The sequence below is a fragment of the Anolis sagrei genome, chromosome 4, assembly GCF_037176765.1.
Source record: "Anolis sagrei isolate rAnoSag1 chromosome 4, rAnoSag1.mat, whole genome shotgun sequence".
Lineage (NCBI taxonomy): Eukaryota > Metazoa > Chordata > Lepidosauria > Squamata > Dactyloidae > Anolis > Anolis sagrei.
The window spans coordinates 122,869,326-122,891,362 of record NC_090024.1 but is presented as its reverse complement, the minus strand read 5'-3'; the positions used below and the strand labels follow the sequence as shown (position 1 = coordinate 122,891,362).

The following is a 22,037-nucleotide window of genomic DNA, read 5'->3' as shown; positions in this document are numbered from 1 at the left end:
CTGGGAGGGCCTTCGCACAATTAAGACTCATGCGCCAGCTGCGACTGTACCTCGTGAAGTCGGATCTGGCCAGGGTGGTCCATGCCTTAGTCACCTCCAAATTGGATTACTGTAATGCACTCTACGTGGGGCTGCCCTTGAAGATGGCCCGGAAATTCCAATTGGTACAATGGGCAGCAGCCAGGTTACTAATTGGGGCGACTTACAGGCTGCCGTTCATTTTCCGGTCCCAGTTCACGGTGCAGGCTCTTACCTACAAAGCCCTGAACGGTTTGGGACCTGCCTACCTGCATGACTGCATTTCTGTGTACGAATCCACACACTCCCACCCCCTTCGCAGACGCGATTGGTGGGGACAAGGGAGAGGGCCTTCTCGGTGGTGGCCCCCCGTCTCTGGAACTCACTTCCCAAGGATATCAGGCAAGCCCCCATATTGGCAGTCTATAGGAGGAACCTGAAAACGTGGCTGTTCCAGTGTGCCTTCCCAGAATAGGAAAAAAAATTCCGAGCAAAATGTCCTCAGAAGCACTTTAACTATTTGTCGGATTGCCTCCATTCACTTCTTTCAAAACCCTCCTTCCAGATATATCTTACCTTTGTTTATGCCCAGCGTTTATTTTTTTAATCTTAAACTATTACATTCAGTCGGCCATAGGTTTTTAATTTTTTGTGCTGTTTGTATGTGACTTATTTTAACTGTATTGTTTTTTGTTTATTGCTTTTTTGTTTATTGATGTGTTGTCAGGCTTGGCCCCATGTAAGCCCCTCCTTAGGGAGATGGTGGCGGGGTATAAATCAAGTTTTTTTTTTCATTTAAAGTTCTGCCCTCTCTCAGTGCCCAAGGCATGTGTAATATTTCTTGATCACACTATATGCTAACAATTATATTGGATCAGGAATGATTTCTGTAGAACAGCTTTGCCCACATGACTGCATCATGCTGAGGAGCAAACCTCTTATTTTCCCCACTTAATCCAGGAGCCTGTAACTGCAGGGATAACACAGCAGGTCCTCATTGCGAGAAGTGCAGTGACGGCTATTATGGAGATGCAACCACAGGAACTTCTTCGGATTGCCAGCCATGTCCGTGTCCAGGAGGATCAAGTTGTGCCATCGTACCAAAAACAAAGGAGGTGGTGTGCACTAATTGCCCAGCTGGTACTACAGGTATGCTGCTTTAGGTGAAGTTGTTCTTGTGCACAGGCACATGCTGCTTGCCAGAGAGCAATTGTAATGAATAGTAGGAGGATGAGGGGAAAATGACTGTCTTTGGCCCTTAAGTAAACAAATAAATAATACATTTTCCAGAGGCCCAAAGCAGCATAGCTAGCAGAATGGGTTGGCGGAATTCTGTAGCTCAAAACATCCAGAATCCAAACGTTTCCTATCTTTGCTTTAAACAATCAACTAAAATGATCTGGATGCTTTTATTAATTCCAAGCTGCTCCCTCCTTTTCTGTGTCAGAGTCCTTGGGTATCCGTTGCATAAAAGAACCAATAGTGCCATTTAGATGACCTAGCACCTCTTTAGGAACATGGGAGGGAAGTACCCATGGAAGCATTGAAAAGTGTTATGAAAAATATGGAATTGTCCCATTTGGTTGTTGTCAGCAACAGCTTTAGAACCTGGCAAAAGAGCTCACACACATGCAGACTATCTACTTTCCAGCTTTTATGACTTCCTGGACAAAAGAGAAGGATTTGCCATTCTTGCCTCATGAATCATCCTAGAGGAAAGGAGCCTCCAATGATTGCACAACTTGTCTGTGTCCATGAGACAGCATATCAGAGTTGTGCAAGGAACACTGCATAGCATGTCTGTATGCTGGATTTATTTCAGATGTATATTAGTTATTCCTTTGTGTTTCTTAATCCTGGTTACACTCCAGCCCTCCTCCCACACTGAGTCTTGAAATATGTTCTTGGTTGTTGCTTATGATGGTTGTTTTATTATTGTTATACTTTTGTTTTATGCTGTTTTGTATTGTTATATTTTATATGCTATGTTTTCAGTCTGTGTGATTGGACTTGGCCCCATGTAAGCCGCCCCGAGTCCCTTTGGGGAGATAGAGGCGGGTTATAAAAATAAAGTTGTTGCTGCTGCTGTTGTTGTTGTTGTTGTTGTTGTTGTTGTTGTTGTTAATCTGGCTAGCTATGGTACCTATCTGCATTCCTATTTCTCTGAAGTTCAGGTTTTGTTTGTTTTTTATTTTATTTGATGGATAAATGACAATTTTGGAAACTAATTAATTCAGTGTCTGTGAGGCTTTGTAGAAATTTGACAGTCTTAGAAATGAATATTGTGTAGAAAAGAGGAAGGAAACTCCCCCTTCCTTTTGAAGATGGACTCTTTAAATCTGACCATCTCATACTGTCCTTGTAATTTCTTTGCAAAACAAGTACTGAAACACAAGAAAACAAAACATGCCTTTGGGTCCATCTTGACACCACTTGAATTGTCTTGGTTCAATGGTATGGAATCTTTGGAGTTATAATTTGGTGAGGCAGCAGCACCTTTGGTCATAGAAGGCAAAAAACCTTGTTTAATTACAACTCCCATGGATTCATACTATTGAGCCATAGCAATTCAAGTAGTGACGGAGTGCTTTCAATCTGCAGCATGTGAATGTACCCTTCTACTGATCCTTATTTCTCTTGTAGTTTAATTTATCTTGACTCTGGATTTTGTACACAATTTTCTATTGATTAGATATATCCAGTTGTGGTTTTAAAAAGCCTCTTCCTTGCACTTGTGTGTGTGTGTGTAAATTTCTGTATTATAAATCTTAATCTTGGAGTTTTGATCATAATTAAGTTCTGTTGTTGCTTTTTGTTCACTTATCTAAACCTTGTTTCAAGTTTTTCTTTTCTGTCATCTCTCTATACACTTTGATCTTCCCACACTTCTGATTTGCTTTGGATTAGATAACATACACATTTTTATTCCCCCCCCCCCCCAAATGTCCCTTATGTTTGGAATTTGCTGTCAGATATAGTCTTGTCAGAACTATTAAAACGGGCATAAAGTTTGTCTGTTGTTTGAGTCCTTTGAGTTTGCTTGTCTGTGAACAATCCCCTAACTATTCTTTTGTATCTTTTGAAATTTTGAATGGTGTCTTAGAGTTTGTCTTCTTTTTCTATTTAGTTTTCCCTTTTCTTTTTATCTGGTTTGTGTTTATCTCTATCAAACACCTAGCATGTTACAAGTGCTTGACAAGCTATCGTGTTTTAAATAAAAAGGGGCTGCATTCAGAGAGTGGGACGCTGTGATTCAAACAAAGGTCTTGGGCATGGAAAGTGTTGGTTCATTTTCCCCAAGGCTCACCATTTGAGTTTAGAGAAGTCATTTTCTCTTGACCTAACCAGCGTCTCAGAGTAACAGCAAAATCTTGAAAAGGTGAAAAAGAACTATCTAAAAAGGATTGGAGATAAAGGTTATTAAACTATATATGATTCACAGGAAGTAGTAACGGAAGTCATAGGTGGAGGGTTCATGGGTGAGAGGAAGGAGGGAAAGCGTTGCTAGTCATTGTAAAAAAATATTGCTTGTCACTTGTGTACAACAAAATTAAAAGTTTGTACACAAAAAAAGGAAACACTTTGGGGGAAAAAGGATGCAAATGTAATGGACAGGTGAGACTGCCAACAGCATGTTGCAGTTTATCCTCCTTTGTTTGGCAGTTTATCCTTCTTCAAGATTCAGCCAGCCATTACAGTGGATAAAGCTGATCACAGAGGTCGACATGGGCAGGAGCAGCCAGAAGGCGTGGGGGCTGCTAAGACGGTTGAGCAATGACCCCTCACAAACTAATACCCATGCCAACATAAAGGCAGATCAGATAGCACACCAACTCTTAAAGAATGGGAAACTCAACCTTGCCACCAAAGTAGAAAAGAAACCAATAGCCAGAGAACCAGAGATTGAGAACAACAACCTTCATTAATCCTTTACATCTACTGAATTGGACATGGCTCTCAATAAATGTAAAAATCGCAAAGCAGCTGGCCTGGATGATCTACGGATGGAACAAATCAAGAACTTTGGGCCAAACCCCCCTTTTTTTGTATTTTGGATAGCATAGGGAAGGGTTAATACCCCTGTGGTGTTTGTTTTGCTGTCTGTGCCCCTGTTCACAAGATTTCACCTCACATTCTGTCCCTGTGATTTTGAAAATTCGGGGTTGTTATCGGAACAACCCCGGGGTTGTTATTCGGGGTTGTTATTCGTAATAAAGCTTCAGTAGAGACACATTCTTCCATGATAACTCTTACAGGATTGATGTTTCCTTCCTAGGGGGTAGACTTTCTCTCACTTCCTGTTGTCACACCTCCATTTGTAACGAGGAATGATATGTTTGTAAGTTGGGGATTGCTGAGTTACAGTGAATGTTTACATATAAGGTATATTTACATAGAAACCACCATGATATTTCCTTGCGTTTTAGAGGAAACACATCCTGCTTGCATTCTGATGTCCATAAATTTTTTGTCCCTATAGGCAAAAGGTGTGAACTGTGTGACGATGGATATTTTGGAGACCCACTTGGCACAAGCGGTCCTGCCAGGCTTTGTCGCCTCTGTCAGTGCAGCGACAACATTGACCCTAATGCTGTTGGGAATTGCAACCGCTTGACAGGGGAATGTCTGAAATGCATCTACAATACAGCTGGTTTCTATTGTGACCGGTGCAAAGATGGATTCTATGGGAATCCTTTAGCTCAGAATCCAGAGGACAAGTGCAAAGGTAAGTTTGCATGTGTTCATATGCTCTTTGTTATACAGTTCAGTAGTCTAGAATATCAAGGCTGAAATAGTCCTGACTAGAGCATATCAATTGAATTGAGTCACCAATCAAGAGCTGATTCAGTGGGTCTGGATGGGATTAGCCAACAAGACCTCAATCCAAGTGCCGTCCCCTTCATCCAGTAGGAGATGGTCTTTTTTTTCCAGAAGAAAGATCTGTACAGAGTATTATGTTGGAGGCATCTCCTACTTCTGCCTCTCCTCTCTTCCCACCATAGCTGTTATCACTTGAGTGCATTTTCCAGCATTGAAAAAACAGAGCCTTCTGACTATGAAATGGCTACAGCCTTTGGGGATGCATACATTTTCAATCATTGGGAGAGTTGGCTTCACAGAAGTTTGTCATATGTCATGTGAATATCATGAGCTTTTTCCATTTCTTATACGTCATTAACTTTGAAGTGTTTATCAGATCTAGCTAGTCTACAAATCACCTTTCTATCAATAGTGAACAATCTGACTTAGTGTGGATAAAAGTAATATATTTAGAGATATAAAACTGCAGATGCCATAATTTCAATAGGATACACTTAAAACTCTTCTCTCAGGATATTTTGCAAAATATCTTCATTTGTATTTAATTTGCTTGATTGAAAATGGTCAGCTGTAAATTTTGCCACAGCACAGTGCTTCTTAAACTTTTTCCATATGCTACTCCTTTCCACCTGAGAATTGTTTACATGACCCCAGGTGTATATAATAGATTTAAAAATTCAAACATTTAATGAAAACAACTTAACATTTGCAAGGCTTGTTAAACAGGGTGATTTTTCTTTTTGTGGAGAACAGCTGAAGCATTTTCTGCAGAGTTCATTAATATTTGTGTAATTGGGTGGTGTTCAGAAATGCTTTATTTTTGGTAAATATTTTGTGACCCCAACATTCAGCAAAGGGGAATTTATTTGGGGTTGGGACTGACAGTTTAGGAAGCAGTGGTCTAGAAGATATCCACAATATCTTTCCTGTTGTTGTTGTTGTTTGTAATAATAATAATAATAATAATAATAATAATAATAATAATCTATTTATATTCCGCCCTTCTCACCCTAAAGGCGACTCAGGGCGGATCACAGTACATATGCTCGGCAAACATTCAATGCCGTTTTGTATAGACAATGCACACAGACAGACAGAACAGGAGGTGGTTTGTTTCAGCTGTTTTTGGTGCCATGGAAGGTTGGGCTTGAGTCCAGGGATTGACGAAGAGCCGTCAGGACTTCCTCCTTCCTTTTGGCCGCCCAGCATTTTCTGATCTTCTTTCTTTATGGCGTCGTAAAACACCTCCCCTGCTTTTTAGCAGTACCTAATTTTTCTAATTACAACTAAAGCTGTTTTCGAATTGGTTAGATAAACAATGAGCTAGGTTAGGGTGATAGTTGGCAGCTCATGCCAACCCAGGGTTTGTACTTGCAACCTTTTTTGGTTGTTAGATCTTATAATCTGATGATTTACCAGCTATGCTAAACCTCCGGCCCATTAATTGAAGCATAACAGTAAATCTGTATTAATGGCTTTTTTTGAATAATAAAACATTTAAATAAAGCTTTTGCAGTTCTCTAACCCACTGACTCCCATATCCAAAAAAATGTTTCTGACATAACAGAGTAGCATGAAGGTAGGAAGCACAAAGCATCTAAGCTCCCAGTAACCGTGACCATCTCAGCAGTGTTCTCTGGAACGTTGCTTCTCAGAAATGATACATTTCTGATACATTTCCTTTTGCCTTGCAGCTTGCAACTGCAATCCTTATGGAACCATGAATGTGCAGACAAGCTGCAGTCAAGTGACCGGCCAGTGTGAGTGCCTCCCTCATGTGACAGAGCGGGACTGCAGCTCCTGTGAGCCTGGATTTTACAACTTGCAGAGCGGACGTGGCTGTGAAAGGTGAGCTGGTCACCCTCCTCTGAATTCGGCATAGGGACTCATTCTCATTGTGGGATGGCACCTCTCTTACCAGTTGGCAGAAGTAATTTAATGCATAGTAGTCTGAGATGTGGAGTGTTATGGACTATGCTAAAGCCCGCTCTGAACAGTTACAAACAGAATGTCAAGCAGAGCCATGTCCACAAAATGGATGCTTCCAGTTGTCTTTGCTGCATTTATGCCTGGCATAAACACATGGACCACCTTTAGAATCCCTGTCCCGACCCAACTTTTTTAGTGAAATACTAGATTTAATCTCTTAGTTTTTGCCCCCATCTGAAAATAAGCCTTAATGTGATTGCACATGTGTGTAATATTCTCCTGTTACATTTACCTCTATCTCTATTATTGAACTTTTAGATTGTAATCTGCACAGGACAGAAATCTTTGTTTTGGTTGTGCTATTTTGTACAGTACTATTAATCAAGATAGTAACATACTGGATAGATGTATATGTTGGCTACTGTTTTACATTTAATTAAGATAATATAAACAATTTATATTATTTGCTTAGCTCTACAAAGAAACCGGACCCAAACTTATTGTCATTCCAAATATGTTATTTTACCACCAGGGTGCATTATTGCATATTACGTTCCCATAGTTATAATAAGACAATGTTTGATTAGATACATATGGAGAGAGTAAATTTGACAGTAATGTTTTGAAATATTATCTTTACACTGAAAAGGAGGCTAGGGAAGAAATTTAGATATTAATACTACATTTATGAAAGCAGTTTTGCAAGCTCTTGCCAATGATTTATATTTCTCTAAGGCAGTGGTTCTCAACCTTCCTAATGCCGCGACCCCTTAATACAGTTCCTCATGTTGTGGTGACCCCCAACCATAAAATTATTTTCATTGTTACTTCATAACTAATTTTGCTACTGTTATGAATCGTAATGTAACTATCTGATATGCAGGATGTATTTTCATTCACTGGACCAAATTTGGCACAAATACCCAATATGCCCAAATTTGAATACTGGTGGGGTTGTTGTGGGGAGGTATTGGTTTTGTAATTTGAGAGTTGTAGTTGCTGGGATTTATAGTTCATCTACAATCAAAGAACATTCTGAATCCCACCAATGATGGAACTGAACCATGACCAACAGAAAATACTGGAAGGGCTTGGTGGGCATTGACCTTGAGTTTTGGAGTTGTAGTTCATCTACATCCAGAGAGCACTGTGGACTCAAACAATTATCTGGACCAAACTTGGAATAAATACTCAATATGCCCAAATGTGAACACTGGTAGAGTTTGGGGAAAATAGGCCTTGACATTTGGGAGTTGTAGTTGCTGGGATTTATAGTTCACCTACAATCAAAGAGCATTCTGAACCCCACCACACAGAACCCAGATGACCAACAGAAAATGCTGTGTTTTCTGATGGTCTTTGGCGACCCCTCTGACACTCTCTCGCGACCCCTCCAGGGTCCTGACCCCCAGATTGAGAAACGCTGCTCTAAGGCACTAAAACATTCAAAGATGTATTTTATAGTCATTTTAGGTCAGTTTAACTGTTAAGATTATTGGTAATTCTTCTGTTGTTTAAGAATAGGCACCATTGCTCCTCAAATAACAGAACAGAAAATTGAGTTAAGGAGCTAATCTGATTCATGAAATTTAGGTGTCTTTAATCTTGAGTTTGCTTAAATTCCTTTTGACTGAATGCACATCCATCTTACAGGCAAATGTCCTTGCTTTTTATTCCACACCCAAGTTTTAAATCTAGTATTGTTACAAGTCTCTCATGGGAAAATCAATCTCATTCAAGCATCCCCAAATCGAACATATCCAGTCTATGAAACCTTGATACCCTGTGTTCATAGCATTGCCACTCTTACTCCACCAGGTGTGACTGCCATCCACTGGGTTCCACGAACGGCCACTGTGACATACAGACTGGACAGTGTGAATGCCAGCTAGGCATCACTGGCCAGCGTTGTGAGAGGTGTGAAGCCAACCATTTTGGATTCGGTCCTGAAGGCTGCAAACGTAAGGGGGAATGGGGAACACAATGTTTTTGGCTCATCATCTTTTCCCTTTGTTTACTGAGCCTTTCCCCATGTGTTGAGAATCTTCTCATATGGAAAGTCTGCTCCATTACTTGTCACTGTTAGTTTGTTTAAGGACTTAATCATCGCGGGATACTTTTTTCTTCTTTTCTCCCCTTGTCTGTTTCCTTCCTGTTGTGTGTTTCAAGTCCAGTGAGAATGTTTTTGCAGTTGTACAAATCTTATTTTCTCCCTCTAGGGCATTTGATTGCATAGACTTCTAGACCATCTGCTGCTTCTTGTCATAAACACATGCTCTGAATTTTGTCCCAGAACTGACCTGTTTTCTGGCTGTTACACTCCTACGCGTCTCTTCTGGAATGTGGCCTTTAGCTGCTAACCCAAGCTTGAGAACATACAAAGTGTGTAAAATTTGGACATACATTCCTATTTATCTAAATCCTCCCATCTGTTTCCCTAATACTTCAAGAATACGTTAAGTGTAACCCTTGAGTTGGACGAGTATGGATGCAAATGAAGTCCTGGCAAATTGCAGCAAGCAGATCAAAGGCTGGGCTCAGGAATACCTAGCCTGTTAAACTTCTTCCCTCTCCAAGCTATGTTATCACTTCCTTTCCTACTGTTTGAGGCAAAAATATATTTTGATGCCTTGTTTAGTGAGGTATTCGTGTAATCACTTATTGTGGTGACAGGAGGATAGAGAACAAGTTTTTCCCCTCAAGTTAGAAACTGAAGCAAGTAATCACACATTACTATTATGGCAAGCATAAATGGAAGTGTGAATGCCAGAAAAATGCCAATATATTTTAAGCAAAGCTTTATGTGTGTGAGTGTGTTACATTATGAACACTAGTGTGACCTCACACAAATAGATTTATTTGTTTGTTTATTTAGAACTTTTATATACCGGTCTCCTCGACCTCTAGCGAGGGACTCAGGCTGGTTTACAACATGGTTCAAAAACAGTAGTTTAAAACATCACACCATAAAACACATTAATACATAAAATACATTAAAAGCAATCATATAATTACATAAAGCCAAGTCGTCCAAAAGAAATCACAATTCATTACCATCCGTCCGTGTGACCAGAAGTTCTTGACTCACTCATCAAATGCTAAATTCCAGAGCCAAGTTTTCACCAATTTTCTAAAAGTCAGGAGGGAAGGGGCAGTTCTAATCTCCAGTGGGAGAGAGTTCCAGAGCCGAGGGGCCACCACCAAGAAGGCCCTGTCCCTCGTCCCCACCAGACGCACCTGCGAGGATGGTGGGACCGAGAGCAGGGCCCCTCCGGAAGATCTTAATAACCTTGATGGTTCATAGGGGAGAATCCGTTCAGACAGGTAAACTGGGCCGGAGTCGTTTAGGGATTTATAGGTCAACACCAGCACTTTGAATTGTGCTCGGAAGCTAATTGGCAGCCAGTGGAGCTGGCGCAACAAAGGAGTAGTATGCTCCCTGTACCCCGCTCCTGTTAGTAATCTGGCTGCCGCTCGTTGGACTAGTTGAAACTTCCGGGCAGTCTTCAGAGGCAACCCCATGTAGAGAGCATTGCAGTACTCTATATGGGATGTAACCAGAGCGTGGACCACCGTGGCCAAGTCAGACTTCCCAAGGTTTCATCTCTTTAATGCTGTGTTTCCTTAATACTAAGACTCACTTTTTTCCCTAGATAAACATCTTTAAAAATGGGATGCATCTTAGAATCGTAGGTGTATCATGATTTTTTGTTGTTGGTGGTACTGAAGCTAGGGTGCGTTTTACATTCAGTGGCGTCTACTAATTGAAAAAATACGGTAGAAGACATGACAAGCTTCCCTTAGATTTTAGGCAGGAGTCCTCAAATATTTTGTACAGAGGGCCAGGTCACAGTCCCTCAAACTATTGGAGGGGCAGATTATAATTTGAAAAGATAAGATAAATGAATTCCTATGCACATCGCACATATCTTATTTGTAATGCAAAAAAGAAAACACTTAAAAACAATAAAATAATTAAAATGAAGAACATTGTTAACAGATATAAACTTATTAGTATTTCAATGGAAAGTGTGGGCCTGCTTTTGGCTGATGAGATAGGATTGCTGTTGTTATTGTTGTTGTGTGCTTTCAAGTCATTTCAGACTTAGGTTGATCCTGAGCGAGGGCCGGTTAAATGACCTTGGAGGGTCGTATCCGGCCCCCGGGCCTTAGTTTGAGGACCCCTGATTTTAGGCATTAGATGAATTAGTAAATCCGAATTTTTATTAGTGAATGCAGTTCTATACCAACAAATGCTTACATATAGAAAACAAGATACCCGTTATAAGAATTTGAACAGCAGCGTCCACAGTCTCATTTATAGGCTTACATTGAAACACTTGTACCAAGTAAAGTACACCCTCTGAGTCGATGGGAATTATACAGCTGTTGAGGTGGTACTAATTGTTAAGACTCACACACACAATTACGCATTTCTTACTGGCAGTAGCACATTGCAAATGGCAGTTGTAAGTGTTTATGAATTTGCAAACCATCCATAGAGATACCCTCATACAGCCTACATGAATAAGACTCACTGAAGTCAATAGAACTACTTGTTAGTATGTTTTCATAGTTGTGTCTTCATAGTAAAGGACACATCAAATATGGGATATTTTTTAAATCCATTCTCCCCCAAAATTAATTTTTGATTCCAAGATCAATTATTTTCCCAGTGGGATTGCATATGGAATAGTGGGCACCGCCTCTCACTACCATTAAGACAGCTTAGCTCTTATGAAGACCTAGGATGAAAGGTTGTGTGTGTGTTTGGAGGGTTTACATTTTTGCCCTTATATGCTTTCCCAAACAGGGAAATCAGAGTACTAGGTATTGTACTATATGGAGGCCAGTGATAGGGAGTTGTGCATTTTGTACTTAGTGTCAGCAGTCCCATGAATAATGTCTGTGGTAGTGATAGCATCAAGATCCCATCAGCTAGTGCAGCAAAAGCTTCTTGTAAAATCATCATTCTTTAAAGGGGATGCTGCTGCTATGGATAATGCGAGTGTCATTTTGGAGGACTGTGGTTTTAAAATGTAATTTTAATTGTATTTTAATTATTTTATGCTCCATGAGACAAAATATTTAATTCTTTTAGTTTTTATATTCATATTTAATGCATTTTAATTGTGTTGTGTCATGTTTGCTGTTGCCTTGAGTCCCTATATCAGGAAAAAGGTGGGATCAAAACAAAAGAAATGCTAAGAAGATTCTTTAAAAAAAAGTTTCTACTATACAAATGTACTTATAGAAAGTCCCATTGGCTTAAATGAGTCTCACTTGTGTCTCACTGGGGACACAATCTGGATTGTGTCCCCAGGTGGCATTCGAATTTCCACATCTATGCCATTTGCAATAACAATGTGATAACAAAACCCTTTACCTACCATTTGCAATAACAATGTGATAGCAAAAATAATAATTTTGAGTAACATGCCATACAGGCTCTGGGACAGGCCGAGTAGTACATGCTTTTAAAAAGATTTAGTAGATGAGAGTATCACTTTAGAGACGTTAGCTCATAGATTTTCATAATGTTCTCTGTTTATGTCCTGAAAAATATTAATTCAAGTCTACTTTTTCCTTATGTCTCTCTTCCCCATTATCACTTTTAAACTTTGTTTCCGCAGCCTGTGATTGTGACCCTGAGGGTTCTCGCTCTCTTCAATGCAAAGAAGATGGTCGGTGCGAATGCAAAGAAGGATTTGTGGGAAATCGCTGTGACCAATGTGAAGAGAACTATTTTTATAACCGATCCTGGCCTGGCTGTCAAGAGTGCCCTGCCTGTTATAGACTGGTGAAAGATAAGGTTGGACTCATGAGAGAATTTGTGTGTTTAGGCTTTACATGCTTTTGTAGATAGGGGAATCATCAGGGTATCATGTGTGTTGGTGTAGTGCTGAGTCACAAAACAGACCAAGTGATGATAGGGATTTGTATGCTTGAAAACATTTCAGATGTTTCAATCTCATTACCACATGTCCATAAAGGTATACTCTATATACTCAAGTATAGCCACAGGGAGAAGGGAGCAAACTTGTTTTCTGCTTCCTTGGAGACTAGGACGCGGAACAATGGCTTCAAACTACAAGAAAGGAGATTCCATCTGAACACGAGGAAGAACTTCCTGACTGTGAGAGCCGTTCAGCAGTGGAACTCTCTGCCCCGGAGTGTGGGGGAGGCTCCTTCTTTGGAAGCTTTTAAACAGAGACTGGATGACCATCTGTCAGGGGTGATTTGAATGCAGTATTCCTGCTTCTTGGCAGGGGGTTGGACTGGATGGCCCATGAGGTCTCTTCCAGCTCTTTGATTCTATGATTCTATGATAAGCCTAGTTTTTCAGCCCCTTTTTTGTCTGAAAAAGTTCACCTCGGCTTATACTTGAGTCAATGTTATTTATTATTTTACTCTGTTTTTAGTATTATTGTTATTAGTATTATTTTTATTACATTAATTATTTTACTTTATTATTATTATTATTACATTTATTATTTTACTCTCTTATTACAGTTATTATTAAATTTCCATTATTTACTCTATTAATATTTTATTAATTTATTATTTTACCCTCATTATTATTGGAAGGATACGTAAACACATTTACATGGACAAAGATTAGATTTTCCCCTGACATGAAGTCCAGTCGTGTCCGACTCTGGGGTGTGGTGTTCATCTCCATTTCTAAGCCAAAGAGCCTGCACTTTGCGTAGACACCTCCAAGGTAATGTGGCCGGCATGACTGCATGGAGCGCCGTTACCTTCCCTCCGGAGTGGTACCTATTAATCTACTGCTAGGTTGGCAGAAGCTGGGGCTGACAGTGGAAGCTCATGCTGCTCCCCGGTTTCGAACATGCAATCTTTCGGTCAACAAGCTCAGCAGCTCAGCGCTTTAACTCACTGCGCCACCGGGGGCTCCTGGAAATCTTACACTTTTCTAAAATGAATAGATTCTGCAAAGTTGCACAAACTAGGGATGGTAGGAAGGAATTTGGAATGTTGTTGTTGTTGTAGACTGGTTTGAAAATAAGGAATGGGGTAAATGAAAAAGGAAGAGTAATTTGTCAATAAGGTAAGGTAACTGCAAAGCACTAGAAGCTCTACCACATTACATCTAGATTGGATTACTGTAAATCACTCTATGTGGGCTGCCTTTGAAGACGGCCAGGAAACTACAACTGGTGCAGAGGTCGACAGCCAGGTTGCTAACTGGAGCTAGTTATAGGGAGCGGATTATGCCTCTACTGAAGCAGCTCCACTGATTGCCAATAAGTTTCCAGTCCTAATTCAAAGTGTAGGTTATTATCTACAAAACCCTAAAGGGTTCGGGCAGTGCCTATCTTTGCAACCGCATCTTCCCCTATGAATTGGCACGGGCTCTAAGATCTGCCCGGAAGGCCTTCCTCTCACTTCCACCACTGTCACAAGCATGGTTGGTGGAGAGAGAGGAGCTTCTCGGTGGTGCCCCCCCCCCTCTGGAATTTTCTCTCCAGGGAGATTATATTAGCCCCCATGCTGTCTGCCTTCCACTGGGACTTGAAAACCTGGATGTTCCAGTGTGTTTTTGAATGATGGCTTAGCCTCTGATCATGACTGCCCAGCCCTAATTTACTGATAAGGTTTATCCAGCACTTTATCCACAGTCTCGGCCCTATTGTCTGTGTTTTGCACAAATCTTTGCTCCGCCCGCTCTAATCTGATTATGCCCACAATTCTCTGGTTACTGGTGGTTGAGGTTGGTTTTGATACGTTCTGTGATGTTTTTATACTTTGCTGCTTTTATTTGTTTTAATTTTGATTGTTTATATGTTATTATGCTTCTAAATTGGGTTTTAGCTTGTAAATTTTGTTTATGCTGGGCTTGGTCCCCATTATTATTATTATTATTATTATTATTATTATTATATCAATATTTTACTGGTATGCCCTGCCCATTATAATTCCTACATGTTTAGTTGAAATTGTCAAAATGTTTCTGATCTTTTTATTGCAAAGTATTTAAAACATGGCGCTCCTAGTGGGTTAAACCACTGAACTGCCGAACTTGCTGACTGAAAGGTCGGTAGTTCAAATCCAGGCAGCAGAGTGAGTTCCCACTGTTAACTCCAGATTCTATCAACCTAGCAGTTAGAAATCATGCAAATGTGAGTAGATCAATAGGTACCTCTCTGGTGGGAAGGTAATGGCACTCCATGCAGTCATGCCAGCCACATGACCTTGGAGTTATCTACAGACAATGCCAGCTCTTTGGCTTACAAATGGAGATAAGCACCACCCCCCAGAGTCAGACACAACTAGACTTAATGTCAAGGGGAAACCTTTACCTTTACTTTTTAACATTTTAAGCATGGAAGTAGGACATCTTTGAGATTTCTGACTTGATAAGAAACCTAGCTTGAAGGCACAAATATCATAATCATGTTGAATTCCCCTTTTCATGTGCAATCCCTTTTTGTAGAGAGAGATCAATACATGAGGACTGGGTGACTCCTACTGTAGTTCTAAATGCTTGTCATTCATCTATTCACTTTTTACCCTTACCTTTTCTCCCTTTTTGTTCAGGTGGCAGAACAAAGGGAGAGATTGCAGGAACTGGAAAACCTTATAGCCAACATAGGAACTGGTGATGAAACCATTACAGACCAGGCTTTTGAAGACAGGCTGAAAGATGCAGAGAGGGATGTCATGGACTTGCTCCGAGATGCTCAAAGCATCAAAGGTAGGTTATTGCCATGGAAGTGACCAATCCTTCTGTTCCTGTTGCCCTAGGAGTGCCTTCTGGCTTATATGTATTTTTACTCTATATCTATTTTAATCTTTTATTGTGGTATGATATTTTAGACTGTATTTTGGCATTGGATCTTTGCTGTTAGCTGGTCTGAGTCCCTCTACAGACGAGAGAAGATTGGGATATAAAAGTTTTAAATAAATAAATAGATAAACAATAAATAATTCTGCTTTGAGCTCTTAATGCCTCCTCCCCAAATGGGAAGTTTAGTTTCACAACCCTGTGTCTTTATGAGCTCCCTGCAAATAACTTGCTCCTATTTTCATCTCATAACTTTTTATGCTATACATGTGGCCCGCCCACTGTTACTGCAACTGTGTTTTTTGTTTATTGTAATGTTATTTTGTTATTGTATTCATATGTTTTTTTTCTTTTGATGATGATGTTCATTTTTTGGTTTTATTTTGATGTAATATGTTGTTCAAGCTTGGCCCCATGTAAGCCGCTCCGAGTCCCCATCGGGGAGATGGTGGCAGGGTATAAATAAAGATTATTATTATTATTATTATTATTATTATTATTAATACACTTTAGCAGAGGTGAAAATTTCTAAAGTAACATTTGAAGAACTATGCCTCTATTTTGGAGAGTAAAGTTTGTGGTAGTGGTAGTAATAATCATAGTAATAGTATATGCTTTTATGATGGAAACAACTCTCACCTGGCTCCTAATTGTTCCTTCTGCCATAGGAGTCAATAAGTGAAGCATATCTGATAGATGGCCATCTGTGCTGGATTGTTTGTTGTTGTGGTGTGCCATCAAGTCGGCATTGGTGTATGGTAGCACTATGAATGAGAGATCTCCAAGAGGCTCTGTTATTTACAGGGTTTCACCTCCTTTTGTCTTTTCTTATTGTTTTGAACATCAATAAGTATTAGTTTACATCCTCTTATTAGTCCTGAGTGGAGGCGTTGTGTTGAATTCATTAGATTTACATTGGTGTTTACTCATTCAATCATTGATTGAATGGGTTTATCATGGTGTGATCGCCAACAAAATTTCAGACAGTATCACCTGTTCCAGTGAATCATGTTATCTCATATATGTCCAAAGTATGATAGCGTCAGTGCAGTTTTGATTTCTAGGGAGAAATCAGACTTGGTCTGCTGTTGGATTCTCTTTTCTTTTCTTTTCTTTCTCCCCCCCCCTTTTTTTTTTTGGTAGAAGGGGGTGATCCATACTACTCTTCTCCAGCACCACTTTTCAAACAAGATGATTTTCTCTTATCAGCTTTTTTCACTGTCCAGTTTTTACAGATATACATAGAAGACAGAGATAATATGATAACTTGCATATTTTTTATAGTTCCTTCAAAGCTGCCCTTCCAAGCCTTAGTCTTCTTCTGACTTCTTGACTACAGCCTCAGTTTTCATAATGCAAAAAATCTATTACAATATTGATTTATTCATCATCTAAAGCAGTGGTTTTCAACCTGTGGGTCCCCAGATGTTTTGGCATTCAACTCCCAGAAATTCTAACAGTTGGTAAGCTGAATAGGATTTCTGGGAATTGTAGGCCAAAACACATGGGGACCCACAGGTTGAGAACCACTGATCTAAAGTTATGTAAAATTTTTGCAGTCATTGTATTTGCTTTCATAATAATTTTCTGTAACTCTTCATTTGCTCCTTGTTCCTTAACTTTATTAAGTAGTTGTTCCAAGTTTTTTCCAATGTTCAGATCTTAAATTATTGATGTTTTCACACCTCTATCCTCCACTTTTTGTATGATTCTTCTCCATATGAATGGAACAGGTTGGTGTTAAAATGCACCTTGACAGTCAGAAAACATTTGGTTTCTCTGTTCTCTCTTCTGACCAACGCCTCTTGTCCAGATACAAGTTACAGTCAAAGCATTCAGATGAGTCAATCCTGTTTCTTTTAGAATAGCTCATCATTTTCCATGTCTATATAGTCAAACACTTTGCAGTCATCTCTGAAACTATGTGAGATATCAAAATTTAAAAGCCTCCCTTTTAAAGGGTTGGAACCAAAAGGCACCAAACAGATAATATATTACTTCTCTGCTCAGTAAAGGCACGAGGGAATTCTTTATAGTTATGCTTGCCCATCTTTTTGTGTGATTGATTCAGATTTTCCTGGTTATTTTTCCTTTTCTAGATGTAGATCAGGGTTTGATGGATCGCCTGCATGAGATCAACAGAACCCTGTCCAGTCAGCTTGGTCGGTTGAGGAATATTCAAAACACAGTGGATGAAACAGAAAACCTTGCAGGGCAGGCCCAAACCCGGGTTGACAACACACAAGAGCTCATTGAAACAGCTTCCAATATGCTACAGAGAGCAAGGATGGCTGTTGCCAATGTGGTGAGTGCTTTTTAAATGTTTTCTTTGAAATTTCACAACTCAGAACTGTGGTTGTTTCCTCTTTTTATGGAAAATTAGCTTTCATTTTAAAAATGAGTTTCAAATCATTATGCAATATCTAATGCAACTTCTGAAGTTATGCTAACCAAGGTATAATATGTATAAAGCACTATGTTGTTAAAGCTAAAGATAGATTACAAACTTTGACATTGCTAGGGCTAAAGTGCTTGTTTAATTTGGAGGTGCGTATCTGACTGAAACCAGTGGCATTTATTTCCTTCCCTAGCTTTTATCTTTTGTTCCCATGCCTTCCCTTCTCCAAGTTTCTATTAACTGTTTGAAAAGTTGAGTGTGAAGTTGCAAATAAATAGTTGTTTCAGACAATAAACTAGCTTTCCTATAATGTGCTTTTTGAGTGGAGTTCATGCAAAAGACCAGGATTCATTTTTGTCTGCACAAATTGTCTGCTGCCAAGACCTGTTGCTACATATATTTCACATTGTCTCATCTTAGAAGTTAATGCTTAGGTTGTTACCTCTTAGTTTATACTTCTCGGGCTGGATTTAACCTAGAGGCCTTGAGCTGCCCATTGCCACTACAGGTACTTTGGTGGAGCTGAAATTCTCATGTTTAAACATGTCAAGTGTCAAATACTATAAGCTACTGGCCATTTGAAAAGCTGTCACACATCAGCTGTCTTAATACGTAGCGACTGTGTGCCAAGCTCCGCCTCTTCTCCCTCATGTGTCGGCCCATCTTGTCTTTCTTTGTTCTTACCAGTTTTTACTTGTGTGAGAGGAACATTATATTGCATACTTCATATCTGCACATTTGAGGGACATGTAGTGTGTAGTTAAGTTGCAACCTCTTGTTCCTTATGTCATAGAATCATAGAATCAAGAATTGGGCCAACCAGTCCAACCCCATTCTGCCAAGAAGCAGGAATATTGCATTCAAATCACCCCTGACAGATGGCCATCCAGCCTCTGTTTAAAAGCTTCCAAAAAAGGAGCCTCTACCACACTCCGGGGCAGAGAGTTCCACTGCTGAATGGCTCTCATAGTCAGGAAGTTCTTCCTCACGTTCAGATGGAATCTCCTTTCTTGTAGTTTGAAGCCATTGTTCCTTGTCCTAATCTCCATGGAAGAAGTAAACAAGCTTGCTCCCACCTCCCTGTGGCTTCCTCTCACATATTTATACATGGCTATCGTATCTCCTCTCATCCTTCTCTTCTTCAGGCTAAACATGCCCAGCTCCTTAAGCTACTCCTCGTAAGGCTTGTTCTCCAGACCTTTGATCATTTTAGTCGCCCTCCTCTGGACACATTCCAGCTTGTCAATATCTCTCTTGAATTGTGGTGCCCAGAATTGGACACAATATTCCAGGTGTGGTCTAACCAAAGCAGAATAGAGGGGTAGCATGACTTCCCTAGATCTAGACACTAGGCTCCTATTGATGCAGGCCAAAATCCCATTGGCTTTTTTTGCCGCCACATCACATTGTTGGCTCATGTTTAACTTGTTGTCCACGAGGACTCCAAGATCTTTTTCACACGTACTGCTCTCGAGCCAGGCATCGTCCCCCATTCTGTATCTTTGCATTTCATTTTTTCTGCCAAAGTGGAGTATCTTGCATTTGTCCCTGTTGAACTTCATTTTGTTAGTTTTGGCCCATCCCTCTAATCTGTCAAGATCTTTTTGAATCCTGCTCCTGTCCTCTGGAGTATTGGCTATCCCTCCCAATTTGGTGTCGTCTGCAAACTTGATGATCATGCCTCTAGCCCTTCATCTAAGTCATTAATAAAGATGTCTTTTGGTTACAGCTGATATAGTTCAGTAGGTAAATAGACAGTGAATGCTTGCTGCTCATATATATAAATATGTCGTAAGAGATGTCTCCTGATAGTGTGTTTGGTTTTTTTTTTCTTTAGTCTATTACTCCACCACAATCAACTGGAGACCCCAACAATATGACAGTCCTGGCAGAAGAAGCCCGCCAACTAGCTACACGGTGAGACTCAGTAGATCATTATGTACAACCTGCAACAATGACTTGACCTGTAATAATGTCCATGTGCATTCAAGGCATTATCAAGAAATCGAAGACCGTGGTCCTTCTTTCTAAGTTCTACCCTTTCCAACATATTTTGAGCCACACACTGTAGTTTTGTCCACTCCTTACCATCTCCACTATTTACATCACCACCACCTATTTGTCACCTCTTCTTGTGCCTTTTTCCATTCTGCACTATTTTTCCTTCTCCTCATTGTTGCCATAACAGTTGGGGGGGGGGGGGGGGTCCAGCAATGAAACAGCTACAAAGCAAATCCCTGGTACTGAATTGTATTCCTTGCAAATCATTTGAAGATGACCATGGCCCACTGCAGAATAGAATGCACAGTGCATACCTAAATGCACTGTTATGAAGGGCAGATGCTTAAACAATTAGAAGCTTTTCCCATTAAAATGCATGGTGAATACCAAACAAGAAAGAACCCCGTTTCCATTTTATTTTATTTTTAAAGGGGAACACTCGTGACTTAGAAATACCTCTAAGCTACATAAGTCAACCATTACACATGCATTTTGTGCTCTAAATAAAGCCAAATATAAACTCCAAATGTCAAAGGAAAAAATTGCCCTGAAGGCATCAAGAACACAGACCTAATCTGCAGTATGACTTTATTCTAACCCCAGTGATCCAGGTAAACATGGATGACTAAACTATTCAAAGAGAGTATATTATTAGCCTATCCCTTTTCTCCTGATCTGATAACACAAAGTGCAGCCCAAGTGGCTCCCACAGCAGTGTTTGTGGCTATTGGTTGGACCACACCTGGAATATTGTGTCCAATTCTGGGCGCCACAATTCAAGAGAGATATTGACAAGCTGGAGTGTGTCCAGAGGAGGGCGACTAAAATGATCAAGGGTCTGGAGAACAAGCCCTATGAGGAGCGGCTTAGGGAACTGGGCATGTTTAGCCTGAAGAAGAGAAGGCTGAGAGGAGATATGATAGCCATGTATAAATATGTGAGAGGAAGCCACAGGGAGGAGGGAGCAAGCTTGTTTTCTGCTTCCTTGGAGACTAGGACACGGAACAATGGCTTCAAACTACAAGAGAGGAGATTCCATCTGAACATGAGGAAGAACTTCCTGACTGTGAGAGCCGTTCAGCAGTGGAACTCTCTGCCCCGGAGTGTGGTGGAGGCTCCTTCTTTGGAAGCTTTTAAACAGAGGCTGGATGGCCATTTGTCAGGGGTGATTTGAATGCAATATTCCTGCTTCTTGGCAGGGGGTTGGACTGGATGGCCCATGAGGTCTCTTCCAACTCTTTGATTCTATGATTCTATTTGCATTCAAAAATGTATTTTGTCAATCTCTTTCTCAAAACAAAAGGGTTTTTTTAACCCCAAAATGCCTTTTAGGGGGTTTGGGGAGTATTTTAGGCCTGGGGAGGCATTTGTTTATTTTTAATTGGAGATAAATTGATAGCGACTTTCAGTCAATTCTTTTATTATTATTTTTAAGGACCAGGCATTCTAAAAATGTCAAAATACCCAGAAGGTATTGGCAGCATTTGAGATTTTTGGTTTGGGGGATGGTGGGGGTGTAGCCCTTCAAGATCTGATGCGGGTCTATTGCGATCCCCTAGCCTTCTCCTCAGCATTGCCCACCCTGACACAAACAATTGTTTTTGTGCATTAGCACACAGTATAATGTAACTAAATTACATTACATTCACAGTCTGGGAGTGCTCCTGGATTCATCGCTGACCCTGGAACCCCAGGTGTTGCTGGTGGCCAAGAGCACCTTTGCACCATTAAAACTTGTGCGACAGCTGTACCCATACCTTGAGATGCCAGATCTGGCCATGGAAGTCCATGCCTTAGTCACATCCCACGTGGACTACTGCAACGCTTTCTACGTGGGGCTGCCTTTGAAGATAGTTCAGAAACTTCAGCTGGCTCAGTAATCGGCGGCCAGATTGCTAGTAGGAGCTCCATACAGGAAGAGATCCATTCCCATGTTGCAGCAGCTCCGCTGGCTGCCAGTCTGCTTCCGAGCTAAATACAAAATACTGGTCATTACCTTTAAAGCCCTAAACGGCTCGGGTCCAGGATGTTTGACTGACCGCATCTCCTCTTACAAACCAG

The 22,037-nt window shown here is 40.4% G+C and overlaps 1 protein-coding gene across 2 annotated transcripts in view; it reads left to right on the top strand.

The window, feature by feature from the left end:
* LAMC1 (laminin subunit gamma 1) overlaps positions 1 to 22,037 on the top strand; it is a 136,024-nt gene that overhangs the window by 99,587 nt on the left and 14,400 nt on the right. For both annotated transcript variants that reach the window (XM_060774486.2, XM_067467616.1), the window contains exons 13-20: positions 979 to 1,167; positions 4,499 to 4,744; positions 6,534 to 6,687; positions 8,587 to 8,729; positions 12,402 to 12,580; positions 15,331 to 15,487; positions 17,677 to 17,882; positions 19,813 to 19,892. In XM_060774486.2, the coding sequence (XP_060630469.2) occupies positions 979 to 1,167; positions 4,499 to 4,744; positions 6,534 to 6,687; positions 8,587 to 8,729; positions 12,402 to 12,580; positions 15,331 to 15,487; positions 17,677 to 17,882; positions 19,813 to 19,892 (1,354 nt within the window). The remainder of the gene's footprint in view (positions 1 to 978; positions 1,168 to 4,498; positions 4,745 to 6,533; positions 6,688 to 8,586; positions 8,730 to 12,401; positions 12,581 to 15,330; positions 15,488 to 17,676; positions 17,883 to 19,812; positions 19,893 to 22,037) is intronic.